Source organism: Arvicola amphibius, chromosome 7 (genome assembly GCF_903992535.2).
Source record: "Arvicola amphibius chromosome 7, mArvAmp1.2, whole genome shotgun sequence".
NCBI lineage: Eukaryota > Metazoa > Chordata > Mammalia > Rodentia > Cricetidae > Arvicola > Arvicola amphibius.
The window spans coordinates 65,538,192-65,558,815 of record NC_052053.1 but is presented as its reverse complement, the minus strand read 5'-3'; the positions used below and the strand labels follow the sequence as shown (position 1 = coordinate 65,558,815).

Sequence of the window (20,624 nt, the reverse complement as noted above, 5' to 3'; positions counted from 1 at the left end):
TCAGGATGTGGTTGCAACACTGTGTCCTTGTCTTCCACAGTAATTAACTGCAGAGTCCTCCAATGTCAGACTGCTGAGCTCCATGTAGGCTGTGCTGGAGGATTGGTCTACAGTCAGAGTGCCCTTTCCCTGGAACTTCTGAGTGTAGGAAGTGCTACCACTTCCAGCACTAATCCATCCAATCCACTCCATGTTGTGTTCAGATTTCTTCTTCACCCAATGCATATAGTAGCTGGTGAAGGAGTAGCCTGAAGCTTTGCAGGACATCTTCACTGAGGTCCCATGCTTAACTAGCTCAGCCCCAGACTGCTGTAGCTGTACCTAGGAGTGAATACCTGTAGAGAGAAAAGCAGAGTGGATGTATCTGTCAGGAGAGTGCATGGTCTATCCTCATGTCTGGAACTTGGTAGTCCCTTACCTGTAGCTGCTGCCATCAGGAAGAGGATGTTCCAGCTCCATCCCATAATGAGGACCTTGTGTACTCAGTGACTGTGGAGAGGACACTGATCATATGTTGTTGTTATGTGTGGACATCCCTGTATTATTAGACACCATAGATTCACATGATTTGTATATTCATGAAGCAGGGTCTTTCTTTAAAAAGACCTAGTGCAACTGTAAAAGAAGGAAGTAGAGGACAATTGTATCAAACTTCAGAATGCTGTGGTCAAAATTTTATCCTTTCTAAGGAAGTAGTCTTTCCTGAGACCTGTGCAGACCTTGTAGATACATTAAAGTCTTTTCACACAAATTAAAACTAAAATCGCATCCCTGAGACATTTGGTTCTCTTGGTGACAAAATTGGTTGGCAAGTTTTGGTAATAATTGCACCTGAAAATTTCAAAAATACAAATCAAGAGAACTTTAAATCTTTTTTCATATGTAAGCAATTAATATTTGCTTTTACAGCAGGTTGCAGCTGTGTCTTTCATGTATGTATGCATGGTTTATCCTTTAGTTTGTCGTCTACTTGTTTTACTTCTATAGAAATAAATAAAGTTTGTGTAGTTGAGTGGTAAGGAGGTAGGAATGATCAGGTAGGAATTGAGCAGTAAAACTGTGATTTGAAAATATTGTATGAAAAAATTTCAAATATCAAATGTAAATAAATCTTAATAAAACAAACCAAAAATAGAAACATGTGCAATATTTAAAACATAATTGTTACTGTGTTTGAAAACTGGAGAGCTCAGATATTATTTGCTATTGGTGGTGTTAACATAATAGACTTTTAAAAGGAGTCCACAGAGAATATGGAAACCACTTCTCTCCTCATCTCATTTTTGTCTTCCTGATTTTTGGCTGCATTGTGACTAATGCTTTTCCTAGCATCCTTGCAAGTTGCTGTGCCATAGCTTTCATTCAAGTTTCACTATATTGAGCAGTAACTTATGCATGCTACTTCAGACATCACATAGCTCAGTGGCAGAGAAAAATGGCTTTTGTTTTCTTGGAGATACTGAACATATGCACCATATATAGACTTTAATTTATGGCTCTCTTGTTACTAATACTCCTCTAAATAACAGTGTTAATTGGCTCAATCTCCCTCACTACTTACTGATACTATAGAGTCATTACAAAGAATTATAGCATGCTAAATCATTGTACATAGAAAAAATAAAAATATTGTTTTTGCTAGGCCCATGATACTTTTCAGGAAATTGTGGAGTTGATCTGGTCAGCTTACTATGAAATACACATGTCAGAGGTTTCCATGTTAGAGTCCTTGGCTTGTGGCTCAATGTGTTAACTTCAGTGCTCAAAGAACCAAAGAATTCAATGTGTCAAGTGAAACGTTCAGGTTTCCTCTGTTTCTGTATGATCCCTAGAAGTCTACAAAGCATATAGATGTTTGATAGGATAACTAGTCTTAGACATTAATATTTTACACAAATTTTAACAGAAAATAGCATTGTGTCCTGGCAGGTACCATTATGATGATTTTCGCAACTGTCATTATAATTTATTTCTGATAAGAGTAAAAAAGTCTGATTGCTTACATCAAACTTGTCAAGCATCAGTCTTACTGTGGCCCCCCATCTTGGCTTGGCTATAATTCAGTTCTCAAATCCATAATAAGGTAATCCTGATATGCTAAGTAAACACTATTTCTTTTAATGGTTTTATCAGTTGGAATCATATCTTTGTTAAAGGTTTGTTTCCCAAATAGAAACATACTAATTTCATATTCATTAAATATTGCTCATAGATTTGTCTCTTTTCTTCAACATGCCTGGAAGATAGTGACAAGTTACCACACAACTTCCTGGTGTTTAGAGTATACCCAGCCTGCAGGCCTACTGTGGTCATCTTATGTCACTGGCACCCATGTGTACTGACCCTCACGCTGGACTTAGGAGACAGACATTAAAATACTTGTTTTTGTCTTCCACACTGTGATGGTAAATAAAGAGTGTCATCTTGATCTTACTAGCCTAGCATTCTATAGTCATTTAATTCTCCAAAATTTCTTCACACCTACTTGATGTTACTATAATAACAAGAGAAGGCTCATGGTTGTACCAGTAGTTTCTTTTTTTCCTTTTAATGATGCCTGAATTTGGTGATCATTATTCCTGAAACAACAGAAATAATCACTTCTCCCATTGACGCTCCCTTAAATCACAGGTAAAACAATCAAGCTTTCTATTTTTCTGTTGGGGCAGCTGGCCCAATCCCTATGTTCTGGGGCGTGGCTGCCCCAGGGGAGTAGGATACCCTGAAAAAGGATAGGGGCACCGGAAGGAGCCCTGTTTTGCTATTCCCCGCATTACCTTCTGCTCTGCTGGACCCTTGGTTCTGTAAGTTCCCTTATTTCCCCTTTTTATTAAAACTGATTTATTATAAAAGGACTATTTTGGTTATTTCCAAACCCCTCCAACCACCGGTACATGCCGGTACCCACCGGTACATTTGGCGCCCAACTCAGGGGTATAAATTATGTGTGTGTGTGTGTGTGTGTGTGTGTGTGTGTGTGTGTGTATATATATATATATATATATATATATATATATATATATATATATAAAAAAAGGGGGGGAGGGATTAACTGGTGATCTGAAGGAATAATTGATTTTTGTGAGTTATTGTTTTTTAAAAAACTATATGAGTGTTGATTCTTGTATATTGATATATTGAACATTGTATGAGAGTATGATACTACCTCTGTTTGAAACAATTGTTATATTGACATTGTTTATTATATTGCAATGTACATCTCTACATCTGATATTATTTATGTAATGACATTGTTTACTATATTGCAATGTACATTTCTACCTCAGATATTATTTATGTAATGACCCTGTTTACATTTGGAAATCATTGTCTTCATTTATTGCACAGTTGTCTATTCTATTAGTCATACAGTTAGATAAGTGTTGAGAATTATATGTTGGTCATATTTATATTTAGGATAATCAGGTTTTTTAGACACATAGAGGTTGTATTTAGTATAGATAGCATAATCTTCGACCTCTTTAAAGAGCTGTAGAATATGGTCTTTAATCTAACCTAGAGTTTTGTAATTATGAGACACAATCACTGCTGGCAACAATGCTCTACTCCCAAGAGAACGTTGAGCACCAAAGACACTCCACTGGGAGTTTGTCTTCTACTTGGCAGAACTGGCCTTGGGGCAAAGAAAAGCCCATACCTCCATTACTGACTAAACTACGAAATATCCATAAGTGGATAAAACAGAATTGTCTTATCTTGCCAAGACAGGATAGGACAGTTCTATTAAAGGTTCCTTGCCATTGTATAATGGTATGTCAAGTTTTTTCAGGCCTCAGCCAAAGTTGGTTGCCTCAACATTGCTAACAAGATTTCGTGTGGTTGCCCAGGTAGTCAATTGTCTCTGTCTTCTGCTGCACATTTTGGAAGTTTCTCGTTTGTGCTTCCTGGTTGCTTTGGTAATATTACTTTCCTTCTCAGATCTTTGATGGGGTTGAAGATTAGATAATGGTAGCTACCTTCTACATTATTTAGACTTCCCAAAGTAGAGTGATTAGTAAAATTTTTTTTGTTATATGCTCCTCGCCTGATATTGTTTACTTCTTGTAATTTTATATGATCTGTTCCCATTGTATGTAGTTGTATTTGGTTTCTGAATCTGCCTTATTTAGACAAAAGGGGGAGATGTTGGGGCAGCTGGCCCAATCCCTGCGTTCAGGGGCGTGGCTGCCCCAGGGGAGTAGGATACCCTGAAAAAGGATAGGGGCACTGGAAGGAGCCCTGTTTTGCTATTCCCTGCGTTACCTTCTGCTCCGCTGGACCCTTGGTTCTGTAAGTTCCCTTATTTCCCCTTTTTATTAAAACTGATTTATTATAAAAGGACTATTTTGGTTATTTCCAAACCCCTCCAACCGCCGGTACACGCCGGTACCCACCGGTACATTTTTCAAAAGCAACAGAGAGTTACATTGCTTTGTTATTAGGATGGATTAAATGTTAACAAGAAAACACCACGAAATCAGAAAACTGTAATTATGGAACTGTGTTGCCAGTGGGAAGGGTGTTGTAACAAAGGCTAGTGCATGACATCAGATAACATGTGCACTCTGATCATTCAGACTTTTATGCTAACTAAGGGTGTAAGAAACTTCTGCAAAACTATCTTACATGAATCATTGATTTGCAGAGTATTCTTTAAGAGATGCATATTTCAAACATGTATTGTGTGAGAAATGATAATCACCTGTATGTATCCTATTAGATACATTCACATATTTGCAGTCTGAAATTGTAAACTACTTGTTTTCCAATCCATCTGTGGAAAATTTTAATTCGTAGATGATCTGACTCCTCGTCCACATGTGGGAATATAAAGAAAATTGTTATCAGATGATTTAGAACTCCCTGAGATTTCCAATTGATTTCCTTGACCCTTAGAATTCTAGACATTGGTTGAAAAGCATGTTAATGATTATCCTTGTATTTATTACATCAGATAGAAAACAGAATATTTAAGAAATTCAATAGGGACCTTACATGATCCATAGAAAAGTAATGAGATGTTTATTAGAAAGTAAACAAATAGCAATTGTCATTAAATATGATATAGCAAAAGGACTCTAGAGGAATTCTTGAACAAGAATGGGAATTCACTGTTCTATTATTTAAGAAGCCATAAGCATGTTTCTGAGGAAGCACATGGGGGAGTTTTTAGCTTACTATGATCTAAGGGATGTCTACTAGTTCTAAGATGCCTCAGAATTTATTATTCATTGTTTCTGTTGGTTTTGAGCACTTTTGCAGGGAGGTTTGTCCCTAAGTTTTCACTTAACAATCCTTTCCATGTCTCTGGAACAGTAAGACAGGGCAGGTGGTTCAGAATTGTAAAGAATTTGCTATTGTAGATATTTTAATTAATACAAGCTCTGGAGTTAGTTTCAAATAAGAAGCTGTATCTCTCACAATATATACTACAGCACCAGCATATTCTCATTCTTTCATGGATTCTATTAGACCCATATAATTTGAAAGTTTCTTACAGAGAAACTAGAAGTAATTCACTTGAGGGACAGGACCTGTAAGTATTTCATCAGGACAAACAAGACTCCTGCTTCTATACCCGAGATAGAATGTGTGAGAACAGTGAATGTACATCAACACAAGTCACACCTACTAAGAGGCGTGTGCATATTTCAATTTCCTTATACCCTGTGACACTCAATTCAGAGAACAGCCTACATGTAGAGAAACAACCGCAGGACATATACACCTTGATGGAAGTTCATGTATAAAGGCAAGTAGGACTCATCAGTGAAGGCTACCTTTCAGTCTGAGACTTAAAGGGGTATCTGAATGAGGAAACCAGTATTGGAGATAAAAGAGCAAAGTGAGCAACAATTCCCTGCCCCAGACAAAGTGATTTGCATAGAGTTGCATAAGGAAAATGAGGCACAGACCTCAGGGGTATTTTCTTGATCCCAACCTGTTTACATACTCCCAATTGAACAAAACTGACATAGAATATGCAATGCAGGCATCTGCTGGTTAACAAGAAGATGGCCTCCTTTCTGCTGTTTTCCTCTCAAGGCTACTTTGCATTGGTCAGTCAGCAGTTTGGCTCTTCTTAGCAAATCCTTACAACTGATGAAATTCCCTGGGATCTGGCTGGCCTACTTGGATGTCTATCCACTTTCTTTATTCCTGGAAATCTTATAAATGTGTTTTTATTTCTTAATAAATGAACTTTAGAATATGGGTGATCATTTTGACAGTATTCTTAACAATGGGAGTTGTTCAGTGCAGGTTCTGAGAGACTCAAATCAAATGCTTGCTGTAATAAGGGTAGATGAGGAGAGAGAAGTGAAAAGGGGAGGATGGGGAGAGCTTGGGGGAATGGGACATTTGGGATGGAGGAAGAGTGGATATGGAAGCGGGTAAGTATATATCTTAACTAACGGAGCCCTTTGAGGGTTGGCAAGAGATTGGACTCTAGAAAGGTTGCCAGGTGTCCAAGGAGATGGCCCCAGCTTGCTCCTTGAGCAGCTGAGGATAGGGGGCCTGAACTGGCCCTTTACTATAGCCACACTGATGATTATTTTGCATATTACCATAGAACTTTCATCTGACATTGGATGGAGATAGAGACAGAGACCAACATTGGAGCACTGGACTGAGCTTTCAAGGTCCATATGAGGAGCAGAAGGAGGGAGAAAATGAGCAAGGAAGTCAGGACTGTGAGGGATTTGTCCATTCACTGAGACAATGGGACTGATCTAATGGGAGCTCACCAAGGCCAACTGGACTGGGACTGATGGAGCATGTGAACAAACTGGACTCAGAATGTGGCTGACAAGGGCTGACTGAGGAGCCAAGGACAATGGCACTGGGTTTTGATTCTACTGTATGTACTGGCTTTGTGGGAACCTTGTCTGTTTGGATCCTCATCTTCCTAGACCTGGATGGATGGGGGAGGAACTTGGACTTCCCACAGGGCAGGGAACCCTAACTGCTCCTTGGACTGGAGAGGAAGGGGGAGGGGGAGGGAGGATGGGAAGGAAGATGGGAGGAGGTGAAAATTTGTAAAATTATATAATTAAATAAAAAAGTTAAAAAAAGAAAAGATAGCTTATTGAATTTACATTTAAAAATCAACTACTAGATTTAAAAATATACATTGGATTTGACTTTTGTATATTGTATATATATTTTGTATATTAAGAAATATTTGTGGTAAAATTTGTTAAAATATACTGAACACATATTTTTTATCTTTTCCAAGTTATTGTACATATATAGCTCATTTAACAATGTGATGGGAATTACTACTTCTTGAAAGATATTATTACCTAATGTATTAAAGATAATAAGGAAATACAGGATAGTAATTAGTCACATATTATAATTAAACCTGTAGTCATATTAGACATATTTTCAAGGTCAAACAGAGATGCATCTTAAATAGTTCATCTTCAAACATTTCAGAGATCTTCGGTATATCATATTTAAGATATTTTATATCTGTGAGTTAAAGGCTTTCTTGGGCTATATGGAATCAACCCAGAAACAGATATAGGTGGTGGTAACTTATACCTTTGATCTCAATGTTTGGGGCTATCACAGTTTTAATCCCAATATGAGGGAGGTGGATACAGGAGCAATATGACAGAGAAAAGAATATAAATAGGAAGACACAGAAACTCACTGTAACATTAAGTCTGAGACAGTCATAGGATGACCCCTTTAAACTCAGCATTGGTAAAGATAAAGTTTCCCCTAGTGGCTTAGTGATTTTCTTCTCTGATCTTTATTTTTAACCCCTATATTTATCTCTGTTTTTTTAAATTTTCATACTACACTTTGTATTTGTAGTTATTTCAAAGTATAAATACTGTCAGGAAACTGAAATAACTAGGTAGGTAAAAGTACATTCTAAATAATGCTGACAACATAATTTAAATTGATTTAGAGGTTGTGTTAGTGATGAAGAATTGTAAATGGAAATTTCAAAAACTCTTAAATTAGGAGAATTTGCAATATTTTTAAATGTATAAGCATTTAGTAATTTTTTTTTCATAAAATTGTAGGTAGATACTATTGGGAGATTTGCTTTTTTATTTTTTAAACATTTTCTCTTTTGTTTATTCATTTGCTTTCTATAAAAGGAAAATGGTTGTGGAGTTTCATAGTAGGAACATGGGAAGGATTAGAGAATAATTAGGCATGGAAACTGTGATCAGAATAAAATATTCCTTGAAAAAATGTTTAAGCATGAAAATAAGCCAGGTGGCACAAGCCTTTGATCTCCTTCACTTAGGAGGCAGAGGAAGGCATATCTCTGTGAGTTCAAGGCCAGCCTGGTCTACAAGGGCTAGTTCTGGGACAGGCTCCAAAGCTACAGAGAAACCCTGTGTTGAAAATATAAAACAAAAGCAAAACATGAAAATGAATAAACATTAATATGATAAATGAGAAAATAAAATGTATACAATATTTAACAAAGAATTTTAACTGTGTTTGAACATGAAGAATTCACATATAGACTGCATATGAATAGAAGTTATTCAGCTAGATATGGGGAGAGCTTGAGGGAAAGGGATGGTTGGGATGGAGGAGGGGTGGATATGGGAGCAGGGAAGTATATATCTTAATTATGGGAGCCATTTTAGGTTTGGCAAGAGACTTGACTCTAGAGGGGTTCACAGGTATCCAAAGATATGTCCCCAGCTTGATCCCTGGGCAGCAGAGGAAAGGGTGCCTGAACTGGCCTTGTCCTATAGCCACACTGATGATTATCTTGCATATTACCATAGAACCTTCATCTGGTGGAGGATGGAGATAGAGACAGAGACCCACATTTGAGCACTGGACAGAGCTCCCAAGGTCCTAATGAGGAGCTGAAGGAGGGAGAACATGAGCAAGGAAGTCAGGACCATGAGGTGTGTGTGTTCACCCACTGAGATGGTGGGACAGATCTAATGGGAGATCACCAAGGCCAGTTGGAATGGGACTGATGGATCATGTGATCAAACCGGACTCTTTGAATGTGGCTGACGGTGGGGGCTGACTGAGAAGCCAAGGACAATGACACTGGGCTTTGATTCTACTGCATGGTTGGGCTCTGTGGGAGCCTTGTCAGTTTGGATGCCCACCTTCCTGGACCTGGGGGGAGTTGGGAGGACCTTGGACTTCCTGTAGTCTAGGGAACCCTGACTGCTCTTTGGCTTGGAGAGGAAGGGAGTGCAGGTGTGGGTGGAGGGGAGGGGAGGGAAGTGGGAGGAGGGGAGGAGATGGAAATTTTTAATAAAAAAATAAACATTAATTTTTTTAAAAAAAAGAAGTTATTCAGCTAATATATTTTAAGAAAGGAGTACACAGAGACTTTAGATTTCCCTCCACTCTTCATCCGAATGTTTTTCCTGTTGCTTAATTGCCTTAACTGTGACCCATTGTGGTTCTGAACTCCCATGGTGGTTGGTATTTTATGACTTACATTGAAATTTAGTGCTTCTCTTGAGCAAGAACATATCCATGCTACATAAGTGCTCACAGAACTAAGCACAGAGAAAAATGGCTCTTGTTTTTCTGTAGACAGTGAACAGATGAGCAAGAGAATTATTTTCGCTGCTTCTGTTGTTATTCATATTCTTTGAAATGACATGGTCTTCCTTGGGTGATGGGTAAATATTCACACTACCCACTGGTACTTCAGACTTTCTAGATAGAATTGCAACATAGAAAATCACTGTGAATAAGTGTAAAAAGCATATTACCTTTGCTAGATTAATCACATTTTACAGGAATCATGTAATTTGGTCTAGTCTGGCTGTCTTAAAAGATACATTTACTAGGCATTCAAGTTAAGAGTTCATGGCTCCTGCGACACTGTGCTCTTTCCAATTCTTAATAAACCAATCCACTCTCTCAGTAAGTGAAACTTTCACAGTAAAGCTCTCTTTCTATATGTTCCATAGAAACTTTCATAGTGAAGCTCTTTCTCTATGCTCCTTAAAAGTCTACAGAGTCTTATGAGTCTAAAAGCATGTGGAATCTTGAGAGGACAGTTAGCCTTAGATATTAATATTTTATGCTCATATAACTTACAAACAATATAGAATCCTGGTAAGTACCATTTTAATGATCATAGAAACTGCCATTATTCTGTTTCTGATAACAGTATTTATATCTCAGTGCTTGCAAAAAAACATCACAGCATTAGTTTTACTATGGTTCCTTTATTATGGCATGGAAAAATTGTGTTCTCACTGACTATAATCAGGAAACCCTGGATAACATGTATCAACTGCCTAATATGATTTTTGAAGAATCTTTTGCCAAAACTATAACAGAAAATGCTCATTTCACATTCATTAAATATTGTTTACACATTTTCTCTATTCTTCATTATATCTGGGAGATAATGAGTAGTTAATCCTTGGAATCATCCCATCAAAACTATGCCCAACCTGTGGATTAACTGTTGTCATCATAGATCACTGGCAGCCATATGAGCTGACCCTCACCATGGCATTATGCAACATATGGTAGATCCTTTGGTGATCACATTACACAAGTCCAATAAAATGTGTTTGTCTTGATCTCAGTAGCCATATTCTATAGTCTGTTTGTGCTAGAAAAATTTTCCACACATACCTGAACTCACTATAATAGTATCCAGAAAATGGTAAAGCCTGGACCAATGGATTCTCTTGTCCTTTTACAGATATTTGAAATTTTTAATCCTTACAAAACCAACACTAAACATAATTTTTCCAATGATGTTTTCCTAACTCATGTGTAAAATATTCCAGCTTTCCTACTTTCAGCAGCAACAAAGGGTTCCATTGCAGTAAGCATGGAGCCAATGTTAACAAGAAAATACCTGCAAAATGCAGAAAACTATAACAAGAAACTCTGTTGCCAATGGAAGGGTGTCAGAACAGAGACTGTATATGACATCACTTGGTAAGTGCACAATGGCCACTCAGACTTTTCCATGAGGTTTGGATACAAGAATCTCTTTCCAAGGAATTGAATACATGGTAAAGAGGGAAGCAAAATAATATTTACCAGGATGCAAATATCCATTTTTTATGGTGTAAAAACTGTTACATACTGCTAACTTATTAGGGCATTACTAAATTGGAAGTCAGAAACAGTTTAATAATTTTTCCATTCATCTGTGTTAATGACATTCAACCATTGCAGATCTGGTTTCTACTCCCCATGAGAGAAAATAAATAGAAAGATTTTCAGATTATTTTAAGCTCCCTTTGATTTAAAAGTGAACATATCATTAGTAAGTCTTAAAATATCAGACCTTATGGAAAAATCAAAAAATTTCATATTTAAGTTTATTTCATATTTTAGCAAGTGGAAAATAGAAATCTCAGATGCACGGTAGGAAAACAACAGCTTTCTTAGTAAGAAGTAAGCAAATATTAGTTGTCATAAAACAAGAAATAAGGTTCTCTAGAAAAAAATTAAACAGGTGACACCACACATTCTAAAAGATAACAAGACATATGCTTGTTTGTGGAGAAGCACATCAGGTACATTCTTATGGTATGAGGGACATCTAGTAGTTATGAGCAGCATCAGCATGTATTATGTGCCTGTGCCTTTGCCAAGCTCCTGTGTAGGAAGGCTTGTGTCTGAGTTCACACTGAAGTCTCCTCTCATGTCTCTGAGAGAGTAAGACATGGCAGATGTTTCAGATTTAAGAAAACATGGCTTTGGAGGTATCCCTACTGATACTAATTTTGGAATTGAAGACCCAATTAAATCATTGTCTCCAGAAAGTCTATAGTATGGGTCCATTTTCTTCTCTGGCATATTTAAAAATATTGTCAGTGTATACATTAGAGTATTTGTTTAATATGTTTTTCATCACAATGAAAATTTGTGTAACTTTTGGAGAAAATATCTTAAACTTTGGAGTAAGTAAAAGCTTCACAACAGAATATTTGTATCTCAGCCATGCACAGTCGACTTCACAAAATCCAGGCCCTGCATTTAAGGTAGGTCATACAGCTACAATAACATGTGGATCATTGTTCAGTCTATGGCACTTTCCTTAGTCATAAGAGCAACTGTTTGTGTTAATACTCTAGGAAGTGCTCTGACATACATATGTATCTTAGGATGAAAAGTATGGAGAATCCAAAATTATTATTATTAATGGAACAATCACAGTGATGTCAAGGTCTGGTGATTTTCAAAAAAAAAAAAAAAAAAAAAAACCTTTTCATTAAAAACAATTTCCCAAGACCAGAGAGATGGTTTATCTTCTAAAGGCTATATTCTCAAACAAAAGGACAAAATGTATTACTGTGTACAATATCTTGACAGAAACAATGAGAAACAAACACATGTAACTTTACACAAAAAAGTATTTCTGGGTCAAAGAATGAAAAGACTCACTATCCACTAGGCCCATAGGTAGAAGAGAAGCAAAGTTGGAGAAAACCAGTTTTTCTTTTTCTGCTCTGAAGTAGAGATTCTGAGCATCCACTCCTGGCCCAGAGTGCCTCTGCATGGAGGTTTTATTTCTGGGCTCAACATGCTGCAGCTCTCTTGATGGCAACTTGGACCAACTGTATGCCTGGAAGTAGGGTAGTGTGTGTCTCTCAGAAGCAGCAAGTGGCTCTGGCATGCTGGACTGGGTAGGGCAAGCAGGCACTATAATATTTCACCTAGCAATAATGCAGTTTAAATTTTAAGAAGTGCTTATAATTTTAAGAAGTGCTCATCAACATTAAAGAATTACAGATACACAATAGGAAATATTCACACATAAAAGACCTGTAAATGTATTATAGTGTTGGATAAATATATGTAGGCTTGGAAGTGGGAAGAAAAAGAATATAGAGAGTTGGAAAAGAAGTAAATGGTTTTTCAAAAGGGGTAAAGTCTTTAAAAAGATAGAGTACAGACCGTCATGGATTAAAAGCGTAAAGATACTAAAATAAATATTAAAAAGTAATAGAAAGTCTGAATTATGTATATTATTATGTCTTATTTAATTTTTTGACTGTGACAGAGCTAAGTACAGAGAGACATTTCATTGTATGGAGTGCTAAGTTAAACCAACATAAAGGTATCTTAATTCTGAAATTTCAGTATAAGGATATATTGCTTTGAAAAAGAGTTTCTTCTTTTGTTTCCAGAGAAGATGAGCATTTGTGGATTGCTTCTAGACCAATATGTTTTGATGGAACAAGATACCGCAAAAGGTTGTTGTGAACACCCCACAAAAAATTACTTCACCCAATAAAGAGCAGGGAATAGTTTGGAGAAACTTTGCCCATGTTCCCAAATATTGTTTATAAGTGTTTGTTTACATTTAAAAGGGATATATTTAGAGATTTGCATTGGTATGGATTTAGATTTATTGGTACAAATTTAAGGTAAACTTTGTTATATGTATATTTATGCTCTTGATTAAGGTACTGTGATTGTGTAGTTCATTATAGGTGTAATGTATAATTAGGAAATATAGATTAATAGGTAGTCATCTCTAATAGACAAGTTTGTAGTTATATTAGTTCTAGATGGACATATATGTATTTCAATTAGATAGGCATTCTTCAAACTTACAAAGACTACAAAATATGGCATTTAAAATATTTTAGAATTTAATACTTATGACGATGAGATACATCTGCTCCTGGTATCACCAATCTACTTGAAGAGGAAGATGGGCATCAAAGAGGCTCTTTATACCATTGGTTAGCCCCTTGTGCAAGAAAATGCTCTTGACTGGACTGCTTAATATTCTTGACATGCAGAACCTGAAGAGAAATGACTGCTGAACTTGCCTAAATGTGAGATGAGCCTTTGGGGTTTCTGATTCATGAAGATATCTGGCAAATGTTCTGCAGGATACAGAAGAAAGTTACTAAGAAAACTGCCAATATAGGTAGAAATATCTTTGAAATTTCCTGCTTCATGGAAAACTCTGCTGGATATTATGAGCCTGTAAGCTGAAGATGGATGCCTCAATGGTACAGAAGAACATTTGGAAATTGTCCAGGCTGTGAGATGTCTCTGTCATTTCTAGAGTTTTAGAAGTTGCTTACAATGCACTTTCTGTTTACTTAGGTAATATTATATCCTTCTGGAGTCTTTGATGGAGTTGAAGAATAGATAATTATTATTATATTTTCCTTAGTTGTGATAAAAGATAAAGTAGATATAAATATTGTAACTGTAATTCTTGCTTGATAAATGTTGTAATATGTAGCTTTACTATGTTAAAGTTAAAGCCTTTTTTGTTTAAACAGAAAAGGGGAAATGATGTGGGAGGTCCTCATGTCTATGTGTTTCTTTTATTGGTTAATGAATAAAGAACTGGCTTGGTTTATAGCATAGGAGGAGGAAGTCAGAGTTAGAGATAAGTAATGGAGCCTCTGCCAGAAACAGTGTCGGGGAATTTTACCCAGTAAACCACAGCCTCATTGTGATACACAGATTAATAGAAATGGGTTAAATTAATGTATAATAGTTAGCCAATAACAAGCTATATCTAATGGGCCAAGCAGTGACTTAATGAATACAGTTTCTCTGTGATTATATCAGGGCTAAGCAGCCAGGAACCAACAAGCAGCCTTCTTTGAAATACCCCTTAATCAAAGAATGGATAAAGAACATGTAATATATTTATACAATGCAGTACTACACATTGTAAAAATTTAAAATATCTTGAAATTTGTAGGCAAATGGACGGATCTAGAAAATATAATATTGAGTGAGGTAACTCAGACCCAGAAAGACAAATACACTATGTACTCACTTATAAGGTTTTTTAAGACATAAAGCCAAGTAAAACCACCCTACATTTCACAATCCCAGAGAACATAGGCAAAAAAGAGAATCCTAAAAATAACATACATAAAACTAATCTATATGGAAAGTAAAAAAAGACAATATCTCCTGAGTAAATTGGAATATGGGGATTATAAGAAAATAGAAGGGGAGGGACCCCCAAAGAAGGGGAGTGAAAGAATATATAACTCAATAAAAAATAATTTAGTTGTTTGTGGAAAAATATAGACTTTTATGTTTATTTCTTCTGATAACAAGTGACAATTGTTTATCTTAGATGACCCATGGACATATAATGATATGCTTATTAAACATTAAGAAAATAGCAATTGTCCTAAAATATGACATACCAAAATGCCTCTAGAAGATTTTTTAACAGGAATAGAAAACCACATATTCTAAAATGTAAACACATGTGTGTATAATGGAACTTCAGAATGGCCTATCAGGGACATCTGTTAATCTGAGTGGCTTCAGCATTTCTTAAGGTCCTCTGGTATTCCTGAGCTCCTCTGTAGGAAGACTGGTGTCTGAGTTCACACTGAGGTGTACTCACATTTCTCTGGTACAGTAAGACATGGCAGATGGTTCAGATATTAGAAAATTTCACTATAGGAAATTTTCCTACTCCCAGTGATGCTAGAGTTGAAGTACCAATTGCAAGCTATGTCTCCCATGGTCCATATTATACTGCCAGTATATTCTAAAATTGTAAGAGTTTCTATACAAATTTATGGTTTGTTATAAATAATCTATAAACAGAAGAAGAGGGAAACAAGACATTGGAAACTTCTAATCCATTTATTTTTTGCAATATGCACAGAATGTCTATAGGTAAATTTACCTCTTCTTGTCAATGTCAAGAGAAAATACACATCTATCCTTTTATTATTCTTTGAGAATATATCTGGTTACTAAAAGAAGTCACTTTATTTTGTATTGCATTTTACTGGAAATTGTCACAAAAGCAAAATTGATACGTTTTCTCCTTTATCCAATATTATTCCCTATTCTTTACTTACCTCTGTTTACTTGACACTTTTCTGAGATCAGTATTTATACATTCCCCATATATGTGCTGCTTTATGAAATATCTCCTGGTGACCTTCTCCTCAGCCTTGCCAACCATGTTGTGTGCTAAATCTTCCTTGTCACAGAGGTTTCATGCTAAAGTCAGCATATATTTTACACAGTTAGGTACCTCATATTGAAGATTCATTAATGCCTGGCTTATGAACTATCAGTTTTACCAGTGTGAAAATAATTTTAACAGAGATATTATACAGGAAAGACACAGAGACCCAAAATTTTTGCTTGTCACTGGAAGCAAGAGAGAAAAAAATCATAAAAACATGATTAGAAATGACTGAAAACATCCAAACTTCAATAATGTTAAATAATGGGTTATAATTGCTTATTTGAAGGTTTGTCAGAGTTGATGAAGTGGTTGGAGACTCCAGTTGGAAGTGTACTCACTCACTGACTTTAATTTTTCAGACTGTGGATGTTAAAGACAACTTGAAAGCCAGGGATTCAGCTTTACAGCCCAAGAGAATGTTAGATAAAACACATTAAAACTGCATTTTTAGTAAATAGGCATTCTATACAATCCCAATCAGGGTGGCAGTCATTAAGAAAACAAATAATTCATTATATATCATGTTTGACTCTAGGGGTTTGGGTTGCCTTGCTCAGGATGATTTTTACAAGTTCCATCCATTTGCTTTCAAATTTCATGATGTCACTTTTTTTTTCAGCTGAGTAATGCTTCATTGTGGAAATATACCACACATTCTTTATCTGTTCTTTGACTGAGAGTCATCTAAGTGGTTTCTAATTTCTTCCTATTGGCATGTGTATGGATGGGAACATGAATTATCAGGTCAGAGAGGGAAAGGGTGCTGAGAAATATGAGTGGAATTTGGGGTCATTGAGTGAATGATGTGGAAAGAGTGTTTTGGAAATTTCCTGGAACCTATGGGGCTAACCGTAGTGAGGGTTCCTATTAAAGGAAAATATAAATTCTGGACTGGTCATCTTCTATATCCAGAAAAGGCTACCAATAGTGGAGTTGGTAAAACATCCCTGCCACAAACCCTTCAATCCACGCTTTTTTTTTAACCTGAATGTCGTGTAAAGGTAATGGTGTTTCAGAGCTTATAGGAGTGGCCAACCAATGACTGGTCTAACTTAAGCCCCCCCAAAAGAAAAAGAGAAATAAAATGTAGAATAATACCTGGACTGCCAAGAACTGAAAGATGGAATACCCAGAGCATCTAGGGTAAAACCAAACATGAGTAAAAAATAAATAAACGAAATTATTCCTAGTGATATTCTGGTACACTCATATATTGGTATGTAGCCCAGTGGATATCAGAGAGGATTTCTCTAGCACCTGATATGAGATGTACAGATTCACAGCCAAATATTATTAAAAATTCCGAGAACCCTGCAGGAAGAAGTATTGTCGGAATCAGAGGTTTCTAGTATTCCAGGAGAACATTGTTCATCAAATCAAATTAGTAGGGATCATAGGGGTGTGGGTTGGGGCAGTAGGAAGGGCAGAAGGGGAAGACAAGTGGAGAAGAAAAGGGGGGATTAGAACTTGAGGGGATGGGATAGTTGATATGGAGGACAGCGAGAAATGAGAGCAAGGAAAAAGATATCTTGACTGAGAGAGCCATTAGAGAGTTGGCAAGAAGCCTGGAACTAGGGAAATTTCCACGAATCCACAAATTTCACCCCAGTTAAGATTCTAAGCAATAGAGGAGAGGGTGCCTAAAATACCTTGCCTTGTAAACAGACTGATGATTATCATAAATATCACCATAGAAAGTTCTGGTAACTGTTGGAAAGAGAATAAGATACTTGCATCAGAGCACCAGACTAAGCTCCCAAAGTCCAGTTGAAGAGTGGGAGAGTGAGAATATGTGGGCAAAGGTCCAGACCATGATGGGTCCACATACTGAAACAGTATACTTGAGCTAGTGGGAGCTCACCGATTCCAGCAAGGCAGGGAAGAAAACAGCATAGGTCCTAACTAGTCCCTTTGCCTTTGAGTGACAGTTGTAAGGCTAGGGCAGACTGTGGGGCCACTGGTAGTAGTATTCATCGCTACTGCTTATACTGGCTTTTCTTGAATCTATTCTCTTTGGGTGGATATATTGCTCAGCCTAGATACAGTAAGGAGAGCCTTTGATCTTCCCCAAAGCATTGTGCCTTACTCTCTCTGAAGAGTGATTGGGGGTTGGGGTGGAGGTCACTGGAGGGAATGGGAGGAAGAGAGAGTGTTGGAACTGAGATTAGTATGTAAAATGAAGAATAATATTTTGTTTTCTTTTTTAAAAAATAATATAAAATCATTAAAAAAATCCTTAGCCCTCAGGGAAATGCAAATCAAAATGACTGTGCCATACCATCTTACACTTGTCACAAAGGGTAAGCCAAAAACAAAGATGGTATTTTTTGCTGTTTAGGATGCACAGTAATTGGGAATACTCCTCCACTGATGGTGGGAATGCAAACTTATAAAGCCAGTTTGGGAATTAGTACAGTGGTTTCTCAGGAAATTGGGAATCATTTTACCTCAAGGCCCAGCACTAGAGCTCTTTGTCATATGTCCAAAGAAAATAGACCCATAACACAAAGGATATATTTGTTAAACTATGTTCATAGCAGCATTATAGGTAATAGCCAGAACCTGAAAACAACGTGGATACATGTAAACTAAAGATTGAATAAAGAAAATGAGGTACATTTACACAATAGACTACTCCTAAGAGATAAAAAAAATGATATCTTGAAATTTGCAGACAAATGGATGGAACTAGAAAAAGCCAACTTTGCTGAGGTATTCCAGACACAGAAATACAAATAACATATGTACTCACTCCTCAGTGAATATTAGGTATAATGCAAAAGATAACCAGTTTATAATCCATAGCTACAGAAATGCTAGGTATCTAGGAGAACTCTAAGAGAGGCATTTATGGATACCCCTAGGAAGGAGAAATTGATAAGAACTCCTGAGAAAGTTAGGAGCTTTGGGTTGGGAGAGAAGGGAATGAAGGAGTTGAACATGGGGTAACAGGATGGCCAAGATAGTGGAAAGACAGAGAGGCATGCAGTAAAAGATAAATCTTGATTATGGGAGCAATTATGGGGCTAGCAACAAACAGGCCACTAGGTAAATTCCCTGAAATACACAAGGATGACCCCAGAACATACCCTAAACTACAGTGATGAGGGTACATGAGGTGGCCTTCCACTGTAATCTGATTGATGTCTTCCTTAATTATCATCATAAGAACTTCATCCAGGAACTGATGGAAGTAGACGTAGAGATCCACAACTAACAGTGGGCCAAACTCCTAGAGTCCAAAAAAGAGAGAGGAGTAATAATCTAAGAAAGGGGTCAAGACAATGATGGGGTACCCCCAGAAACAGCTGAACAGAGCTAGTTGGAACTGACTGAATCCAGACTGACAGCAGGAAAAGTGCATAGGCCCCAAACTGGCCTTCTTAAAGTGTGTGACAGTTTTGTAGTTGGGGAAGTCTGTGGGACCACTGACAGTGAGACCAGGATTTAACCCTAGTACTTGAAACTACTTTTTCGAGCCCCATCTCTTTGGCAGGATGCCTTACTCAGCTTAGATATCAGAGGAAGCCCTTGGTCCTGCCTCAAAGTGATGTGCCAGAGCAGACTTTGTTGACTCCATATTTGAAGCTTCACTCTCTATAATGAGTTAATGGGGGTGGGGTGGGTGGAAGTTGTTGGGAGTGGGAGTAGTGGAGGGAGAGGGTACTGGGATTGATATGTAAAAGGAGAAAAGATTTTCTTTTCAAAAACTGAAAAAGAAACACTCCAAAAATTAAAAAGAAATGAAATGAAACCAATATCAGACTATTTCCACCCCACTCTGGGCTTTGAACCAATCAGTTTCCTGCACAGTTTTACAAGAATAGAAGTGACTCAGAAACAGCTACATCATGAGAAAGACCCACACTATATGGGGTCCAACTTCCTGAAAATGGCACTGATGGTGTTTGTGCAGTTATTCCTTCTACAGGCTCTTGCAACTTTTAGAATAATAGCAGCCATACAGCATGATATGCAGGTTGCTGTTATATAAGAGGGAGTTCTAATGGCTCCCCATTTGCACATATATTATGTTAAGTTAAGGAAACTCATTTGCACATTTTGTGTAGGCAGATAAGTGATGGAGTAGTGGCTGAGAGTCCTACATCTTGAATGGATCAGGAAGTTGACTGAGACATGGAGAAGAATCCTCAGTATAGGGAACCTGGAACCCTGAACCCAAAATGACATAATTCTTCCCAAAATAACATACCTACTCAAAAAGTGACATCTCCTTATAGCGTCCTATATAATTATGGGTCAATTATATTCTAATAAGCACAGTTAAATTATCTAAATCTTAGACTTTATATAAAAATTTAAAAAATGCTTATCTTTTTCAGTGTATCAACTTGGGTTCAAATCTTACAGACCAAAAGGACTCCAGAAAACTACTGTCAATAAACAACCTGCTTCACACCTGCATATTTGCCCTAGTCTTCAGATTGGGATCTATCTCTTCCTCACACTCTCTTTCTCATTATCTGCCTCCCCTGCTGTTGGTTTTCACCTCCCTCAATTACCAGGTACATGGGCCTAAATGTTCAAATTTTCATCCACATAAAGAATCTCCTAAGCATCCTATTTTACATTTTGTCTTTAGTTTATTTGTTGTATCATATTGAAAATCAAATACAGATTGCTCCATCAAATAACTTCCAGTGTTCCCTCAAGTTTTGCATTCTTGGACCAGTTTAAATTTGCC

At 37.0% G+C, this 20,624-nt stretch overlaps 1 gene segment (V, D, J or C); it reads right to left on the bottom strand.

Annotated features, from left to right (window-relative positions):
• The window catches only part of LOC121677254, an 83,953-nt gene that overhangs the window by 48,285 nt on the left and 15,044 nt on the right, over positions 1-20,624 (bottom strand). The window contains 1 exon segment of the V gene segment in view: positions 19,009-19,151. Coding sequence covers positions 19,009-19,151 — 143 coding nt within the window.